This window comes from Protobothrops mucrosquamatus, unplaced genomic scaffold, assembly GCF_001527695.2.
Source record: "Protobothrops mucrosquamatus isolate PMUCROS unplaced genomic scaffold, P.Mucros_1.0 scaffold2540, whole genome shotgun sequence".
Lineage (NCBI taxonomy): Eukaryota > Metazoa > Chordata > Lepidosauria > Squamata > Viperidae > Protobothrops > Protobothrops mucrosquamatus.
The window spans coordinates 244,507-253,424 of record NW_015388601.1 but is presented as its reverse complement, the minus strand read 5'-3'; the positions used below and the strand labels follow the sequence as shown (position 1 = coordinate 253,424).

Here is an 8,918-nt window from a genome sequence, read left to right as displayed (position 1 = left end):
CTTGCTCCACTTGGTCTCCGTCCTTTTGGCCCTGTGAGAGCCTGAACTGGGCTTGGCCATCCAAATGGGGTTTATGGAGGACGTAGTAATAATAATAGAGCGGAGCATTTATTTCCTCCCCCCAGTTGATCTGCCTGGAGGTTGATGTGCTCTTTTAGCTCACTTGGAGGGTGGAAGAGGCTGACGAGAGGCTGGGATGCCACCTTCTCTGCTGAACTGGGCAGGCTGGCGGGATTATAAGTTTAGGTCAGAGTTGCTGGGAGTCGGGGGGGGGGCATGTAAAGTTAATGAAGTATTAATAATTATGTCAGATCCTGAGTGCTCTGGAGATGGGCTCTGATCAGTCAAAGGGAAGCTTCAGGCTCTCACATTATAATACAGGAACTCCTCGGGTAACGACTGTTCAGCGACATTCAACGTTATGGTGTCACCGAACAAGTCTCTAGCCTGGAAGTTGCAGCCGTGACAGCATCCCCATGCAATCACACAACTGCAACGCCCACAGCGTCGTCCTGTGCCATTGGCAAACTTCACTGCTCGCTTCCAACAAGCCAGAGTCAAAGGGAAAGACGGGAGGAGGTCACAAATGCTGATTGCGTGATGTCACACCTAACAGTGAGACAGGGCTGGGCTAACAAAAGCGACTAGAAGTGTTGGAACTGTTGACACAGTCACGTGACGTTGCATTTTACAAGATTTTCAGACATTCTTGTGTTGCTGGATAATTTAGAATTTGCAGGACTGATACCTTGAAAATGGCGCCAGGACCAAATAAACTGGATCGTGTTTATTAACATTTTCCCTGTTAATTTCTTAGGGCGTCTTTCCCCAGTCTGCCACAGTGAATCTGAGTACTGGGAATGGTTTCCAAAGTTAGACTCAGGAAGGGGTTACTTTCATTGGGGAAGCTTTATAACCCCACACACCCTCTCTCTTTTCTCTCTCTCTTTTCTCTCTCTCTGTCCCCCCCTCCACTCCTGGAGTTGATTACTTTAGGCACCAGCAAGGGAAGGTTACACGTTAACGAGGAGGAAGGATCTAGCAGGCTGTTGACACCTGCTAAGAGCTAGTTTGGTATAATGGTTAAGGCACCAGGCCTGACTGTGAGTGTGATGAGTTCAAGTTCTGCCTTGGCCATGAAACCAAGTCTCTCTCCGCCCCTCACATCCACTTCATAGGCTGGTGGTTGTGAGGAAACTAGGAGGGGGGAGGTGTGTTGGATTTGTTCACCACCTTCAGTTATTTGTAAAAATAACGAGGGAAATAAGTCAAACGAGGGAAGTCATTATCCAGCTGGAGTTGGAGCAGAAAACTTGCTATCTGGCAGCTCACAAGAGTAAATAGGAAGAACTAGTTTGTCTAAGCCAGGGCTCTTCAAACTTGGCCCTTTGATGACTTGTGGACTTCAACTCCCAGAATTCTGCACTGGTTTCCTGGGAAAGACAAAAGGGCTTCCATGCCACCACCCCTCCCCCAAGTCTGGTTGGTGATTGCTCTGTTTGTATCTTGATTTTTAATGCACCAGAAACCCCAACCTTCCACGTATAAATAAAAACGGAGAGTTAAATTCCAAGTGGGATTTGAAGACAGTGTTACCCTAGCATTTATCTTAGCTCTGGTCGTGTTAAGGTACCTCTTGTTTAGTCACGGCTGTGAATTCCTACACGATCGGTCCTGAACTGTGCTGTAGGCGTTGATGGGCAGTAGAGAGGACTCTGGGGCACCCCTTTCAGCCCTTGCCTTTCAAATGGAGATCTCCCTGAGCGAGCCGGTCAGGGCTCCTTGTGGTCCAGAGGAGACCTGTCTCCCCTTGACGGGGTTATAGCTGGGAGCAGCACCGAGAGCTCTTTGGAGGCCCTGCTGTGGCCTTTTTCTCTTTAGCATATCCGGTCAAAAGGAGAGCAGTAATTAATCCAGAAAGCTCCGCTAGCAGCCTGATCCGGACAAGGCAGCCCTGCTCCTGAATTGGCCCAGGCCATCTTGCAGCCTTGTGGTGGCCAGTGGCCTTCCCCCATCTGCCCCTACCTGCAGGCAGGCAGGCTTGGTGGCTTCCAGCCTCTCAAGTAGCCATAGTGGCTCCGGGGAGCGGGGTGCCTAGTCGGAGGCAGCTGGGGCCGAAGGGGACGGAGCAGAGAGGCCCTTCCCTTTGGGCGCCTCAAGCCCTGCTGCGCTGCTCTTCGGTTAAGGGTCCCGCAGTGAGAGAAAGGCAGGGCAGATGGAGAACAGATGAAGGGCGGGAGGAGGTTGGGGGGTTTCTGGGGGTGCCTCTCGTGAAGGTGAAATGAAGGAAAAACCACCGAGGAGGCCCCAGACAGACACCCTCCCCCAGGGATGGAGCTGGGCTGACCCACCTGGAGGGGACCACCCTGCACCAAAAGCAGCTCACCTGGTTATCAGCCAGCATCCTCCTCGGCGCTCTCCGCGTTGCTATGGTTACCCTTCAGCGGAGAGCATCCTCCCTCTCTTGGTCTCCTCTCAGCTGCTCCGGCTGTTGCTGAAAAAACAAGGCCGAAAAATGGGCGAAGGGCACCGCCCAGCCCCTGCGCCAGGCCCCCTTGCTGCTGCTGCTGCTGCAGCCGCCCTGCTCCCCTCTCCGGAGAAGGGGGCTCGCCCGCTCCCGAAATTGGGAAATGGTGGCGTCTGCCAGTGCGCAGATACCCATGCTGTAACGCCTTCAGGGTCCTAATGCCTGGTGGGCTCCAGTTTCCCTTTGGGGGATGGCCTGGCTGGAAGGTGAACCAGCCGCTGGCTGCACCTGGAGTTTGGGGGCACTTGGGGGGGGCAACAGAAGGGCCCTCGGGAGGACTGATGAATCGGTAGCTAGTAAAATCCTGGATGACAAATGGGCTTTCCCCAGCAGGAATTGAAGGAATTAATATATAAAAGCTTTTCAGCACCAATTTTAGGAAAGCTGTTAAGGAGAATCCCCTTCAGGGGGAGTTGAATGGCTGGATGTGGCTCCCACACCTGTCCCAGGTGAGCAAAGAGCTTCTAAAGACAGTTTCAGCCCCTTTCTTTGGGCACCTTTTTCCGTGCGATTCTTGTAGACGGTCATTTGTAAACTCAGTCTTCTTAGGTAAAACTTGTTTCTCTTCCATAACATCTTTTAGAAACAATCTCTGTGCAGATGTCTCTGTTGACACTATTAAGATTAACTCCTGAGTCTACTGTTTGTTCAAAAAATATCCTTCCGTACATCCAGTGTTAGAAAATTTTACATCTTCTGTAAGTGGGAATTATGTGTTCTTCTCCTTTAATTGTAATATTTACCGTACTTCCCTCTGGTTCCCTCTAGTGTCCATTTTTAAAACTCTTTATTATTCTTTTAAATTCAAAACAAAAACATTTTCCCACAGGAAGGCTTCTTTATAATTTCAAACTCTTTATGTATGTATTTTTATGTATGCCACTCACCTCACCTGGAGGTAACTCTGGGCGGCCTGCAAGCATTCAAACTGGTAGATGTGAAAATGATGAAACAATAAATAACAGCCCTAAAGTAGGTGCAGTTCAGAGAGGTGGAGGAGGGGAACGCAAGGCACACCTGGAGAGGTGGGGGCTTTTCTTAATCCAGTAGCCGCCCCTAGAATGGGGCACCCCCCCCCCCGTTGGGTTCCCAGGCCAGCTGGCAGGCCCAGGCCTTCAGGCCCTGACGGAAGCTCGGCTGGGGGGTGGGCGCAGGTCTCCCCTGCCACGAAGGGCTTTAAAGGTGGCAACTCACCCCGTGATTCGCACCTGGAAGCAAACTGGCAACCGGCGCAGCGTGCGGAACAGCCATGTAACACAGGCCCTCCCGAGGGGCCCGAGAGCTATGCACACCGCCAACGTTTCAAATTTATTTGGACCTTTAGTCTGTTTGTAACTTCCCAAAATCAAAAGTTTTAATCACCCTTTTGCTGTTCCCTCAATTTTTTTTCCTAAGCACTTAAAACTTACTTCCGGTAGGGATTGAAGGAAGCTTCCCCAGTGCTGTCCAACTGGTTGACCCAAAGGTTCCTAATGGCTGAAAAGCAACCAACAATTCTTTCCAGAAGTGATTAGAAAATGAAATAGATAGACCCTCTGAAGGGGCCATCTGGGGGTTGAGCAAGGAGGCTGTTTCTTCTTTAGAGCTCTCAGCCTGCTTCAGACCGTAGTCTTGTCCGTAGCATTTGTGAGCGACCTCAGTCCACAAACACAGCTTGTCTCACTTGCCCAAAGACGTTGCGAAGAGCCCGTCTGCTCGCTGGCCCGTCATCCCTGCGTGCTCGCAGCTTTCGCTCTGCAGGGCCCTCTTTCCCGTGGGAGCCAAGCAAAGCCTCTCAGCGTCTGTAGACCAGAGAGATGCCTGGGGGAAACTTTATTGTCTCCACCGTCTGGAAAACCCAGGCAAGGTAGTCTTCCGCTCCCCTGCCCTTTCCTGGGGGTCTGCCTCTCTGAGATGCACTGGAGGGAGGGGGGGCTCTGATGGCGGGCTGGACCCAGCCAGGGCCAGGGACAGAGGAGCTGCCAGGCCTCTCCTTCTGCACAGCCAAATGCTCTTTCTTAAATACTTTCTGAATTTGATCTATTGATACCCTGATTCAATGGTGCTTCCTTCCTCCTCCTGTTGTGGATCACCTTTGGGTTAGACCAGGGATAGGCAACCTTGGCTCTTCTATGACTCGTGGACTTCAACTCCCAGAATTCCTGAGCCAGCATGGCTCAGCTTGGAAACCTCTCCCTTTCCCCTCAGCATGGCTGGCTCAGGAATTCTGGGAGTTGAAGTCCACGAGTCATAAAAGAGCCAAGTTTGAAGACCCCTCAGTTAGAGGAGCATATGAAAGCATAATTAATGTTAATTAATGTAGACTTTATTAGTTTAGAGCAGGGGTAGGCAACCTTGGCTCTTTTATGACTGGTGGACTTCAACTCCCAGAATTCCTGAGCCAGCCTGGCTCAGCATGGAAACCTCTCCCTTTCCCCTCAGCATGGCTGGCTCAGGAATTCTGGGAGTTGAAGTCCACCAGTCATAAAAGGGCCGAGGTGGCCTAACCCTAGTTTAGATGGATACTGTCGTTGTGCCAAGGCAAAGAGAACACATAAAACCGTAGCTGTCTCTTGGAGTAGCCGGCTGTTCAGAGAGGAAGAAGACTTAACCGAATCCAGAAAGGTTTTAGCCCTGAAGGTTTCATGGCTTCTGGGTACCGTGGTGCAAAATTATTCAGTCCCAGTTACAGTTGGTCTATTCCCTCCCTCCCCCCCCCACCCTGCAAGGTCAGAATTCTGAAAATAAAGTTTCTCCCAATAAAAGGGGGAAAAAGGCCTGTGAATGGAAGCCAAGTCATTTCTCAGAAGGCACAGACAGAGGAGTTATATACGCTCCAGGGTCTGTAACGGACTCTGCAGGGGACGGGAGATTCTTTCATCTCGACCTCTCTTGATTTAGGAGCGTGGTGGAGGTGGGTCATTCATATACTAATTTTCTAAACTGCCACAGTCAAACAATTCTCAGTGATGCATAATGATAATTAAAAGCAGTATGTCAATTACAAAAATGAAAATAACTTAGAGGAGTATCAATGCGTAAGCAATATTCTCTCCAATTTTTTTTTAAAAAAGCTTCCAGAAGGATAATAATGTCAAAGCTAATCTAGCTTTTGGAAGGAGTCTTCCATAATATTTATTTCTGCAATTTATACGCTGCTCAGTTGTAAAAAGTCTCTGAATAACATGTGTTAAAATAGAAAGATATAAAAGGAAGAAAAAGCAGCCTCCCAAAGTCAGCCAATTTCACCAGAGATGCTGTTATTGCTGATGAAGCCATTTTGCTTTGAGGCTCCGGCTTTTCTCGCATGAGGCTGCCATGAAAGTCCTCTCCCCCCCCCCAGTTTTCTTGGCATGAAAGGCAGATGTTTTGTCCTTGGACTGAAGGACGAAATGCTGGAGAGGTTCAAGGGCACCTTATTTAAATTTTATTTATTAGATTTGTTTCCCGCGCATCTCACCTAGAAATGCACCTACCTAGTCATGCCCAATTATTCCCCCCCCCCCCGCTTACCTAGTACAGATGTGAACAAATTGGGGGGAAGGCTGGAGCTGAAACTCCTAATTCCTTGGGAGGCCACCCAGGGCAGTAATATCACCAGGCAGAGGTGTGGGCTGATTTTTTCCAGACCTTTTCTGATAAGGTGAGCATGGCCCAAAATTGCATCACTGAAACTTGGTCAGTTAGATCCGAACGTTAGCCGAGTCCGTCTGCCGTTGCGGTCGGGGGACACTCATGCGGTGGGATTAGGGCTCAGGTGGGGGGATCCCGTGACTCTCGTGTCACACGTCTCTGTAGAGCTTAGCTGTGTCTTTTGCTGCGGTTGTCGCTCCAGACACACACACACACACCCCCGCAAGGTGTCCTCCCAGAGAGACTCTGGGCCTGCCTCCCTTAAGAGCCCGGCTTTGCTCGGGGCTCTTTCGTAGCCCTGGGCCAAGGGAGAGGCAGGAGACCTCCGTCCTCGGTCAGGGGATGTGTCCGAGTTTCCTAATTGCCTCCTTTCCTGTGCAAGACTTTGTTTTTTTTTACCTTGCCAAAATGGTTGCATTAACTAGGACCAAAATCTTGCAGTTTTTCTCTGTTCAGCCGTATCGATTGTGCTAAGCTTTGCCAAACTTTGCCTTTTTGCTGTTACCAATTTCTGCCTCCTTTCTTCTTTAAAGACGCAGTTCTGCTACATGTGGTGAAAGCCTGTCGTGTGGAGCGTGGCGATGCGGACCAAGGCAGGCTCCCATCGGTCGATAGACTCAAGTTTTGCTGTCTGGCCCCAGAGGCAGCAAGGGGAGCTTGCTTTGTGGGCCCCCCCTGTCATTGCATTTTCAGTTGCATACTTTGCATCGAGGGCCCCTTGCAGCCGGCTTGGCGATCTGCGCGGAGGGTTTCTGGAGCGCTTTCAGGATAGAAATCACGTAGCCTTTTGCTGGGGTGAACGATGCCTTCCGTGGGGGCCATGCAGAGCGTCTGTTCCAATGAACGGAGCGGCTCTTGGCTTACGGTTGTTGAGCCTTCAGGGTGGTCTCCGGACCCCTGCCCGTCTGGAGGCCGGCCAGGAGGGCCCAAGGAATGGTCGGTGGGCCTTCCTTGCCTGATGAAATGGCCCAGAGGATTTTGCCCAATGGCCTGTCCTCAGAACTCCTTTTTGGACAGGGTTCTTGAGAAAGTGGCGTGCAGTGCAGGCATTTGGGAGAAGACAGATTATGCCCTCGTTTTAATCCGAATTCAGCCTAGTTTTGTATGGAGTCATTAATAGTCATGATCATGGATTGATTCTCGTATAACAGAGGCAGAGGGAGCGTGATCTTGTTGATCCCAGAGTCTTCAAGGCTCTCTCCTCCCGGAGAGAGCCTAAGAAGCATCTGGGTGAGCCGGAGTGAGGCCCGGTGGAACCTGCTCACCGTGGACCTCCCTGGGTGTCCCTCGAGAGAGCCGAGTCCTGGGGGTGGCTTCCCAGAGGGGCCTGGAGGTCCGCCTGTCGTCCCCCACAGCTCCAGCCAGAGGCTCCACGGCTGCAGGGGTAGGAATCCATTCGACATTCCCTTTTGATCTCCACGAGAACCCAGGGGAGAACAGTTCAGGGGGGGTGTCGACGAATGCCCGGCTGGTCAAAAGGGAGGCTGTGTGTGTGTGTGTGTGTGTTGTTCCTGGGAAGAGTGGAGCCCAGAGGCCTAGAGCTGGGCATGATGCTTTTGTCCTCCTGGTGGTTCTCTGGAAGCTTCCTGGCCTGAATGGGGCCTCCTGCAGCTGAGCTGGGGCTGCCAGGTCCTGCCCTGGGCGGCTGTTTGGGTCAGTCGCAGAGCTGGGGGCCGTCTGGGTCTCTGCCCGCGTTGCCTTTGTGGGTCTCGGGGCAGAACAAGCTAGCATTAGGACCCAGTGGGCTGGCAGTCCCTGTGACAAGAGTCTGGAGCAGCACTAGCGCAGAGTGAGTCTCCATCAGCTGGGCAGGATTGTGTGTGGGGGGCTCGGGGGCCTCTCCCACAAAAAGGCCTCTTCCGCCTCCCTCGGCCTCCCCGGGAGGGATGCTCGCTTCCTCCCTGGCATAAAGGGGGGGTCCTGCTAGGAGCTGAGCCTGCCCTCCCAGAGCAAGATTGGCAGGGAAGAGCCTCAGCATGGCCCAGCTCAAGCGACACCCCTATGGCCAGGTGAGTGGCAACGGGGGGGGGGCAGGACCGGGCGACCTGCAGGGTCTGCTGCAGGGTCTGCGTGGCTCTCCAGGCAGGGGAGGGAGGCCAGCAGCTGGGTGGATGGGGGGGGGAGAGAGAGAGAACGAGGGGAAAGGTGCCCCCCTCGCCATGCTTTGTGCATCCAGAGGAGGAGGGACGTGGGCCGATGGTCCTCTCTGCCGGGGAAGCCTCTGCAGTTGGGACTTGCCTCTGGCTTTCTTGGCAGCCAGTTGGGCACCTGGGCACGGTGCTTCTCCCTTCCCCTTCTTGGCTCCTTGCCCCTTCTTGGCCACCGAAACCGAGGGGAGCCGTGGACGGTCCCCAAAACCCCAGACTGCCACCCCGCTGTGGTCCGGGTGTCCCCTGCACCCTCCGTGGACCTTCCTCTTGGGGGGTTTTGCCGTTTCGTTCCGATTCCGTCCCCCACCCACCTCCAGAGGGCCTGTGGCAACGTGCTTTGGGCTCTGGGGACTTGGGAGCAGCCTCCTCTTCCTTCGCTTTCGCAAAGCCTGGAAGCGCAAGCGGCTCGAAGACGGAGAGCGACATTCCCAGGCTTTCCAGCTGCGCCTTCCTTGCCTCCGCTACTCGGGCAGCCACCCGATCCTTGCTCAGCTCTCCTGCAGCGACCCTGCCTGATTAATTGAGGCCGGAGGAGGAAGCTGTCCGCCCATTCGAATGCAAAATGCAGCCCGCTTCCCTCGGCCGGCCGTGGCTTCCCTTAGCCGTTGCCCAGGTGGGAAGGCTGCTGT

General features: G+C 53.0%; 1 protein-coding gene across 1 annotated transcript in view; it reads right to left on the bottom strand.

The window, feature by feature from the left end:
* Window positions 1-8,715, bottom strand: part of LOC107295863 — a 12,803-nt gene extending 4,088 nt beyond the window's left edge. The window contains exon 1 of the mRNA XM_015825197.2: window positions 8,601-8,715. Within this exon, the coding sequence (XP_015680683.1) occupies window positions 8,601-8,715 (115 nt within the window). The remainder of the gene's footprint in view (window positions 1-8,600) is intronic.
* Between the last annotated feature and the right edge of the window lie 203 nt (window positions 8,716-8,918).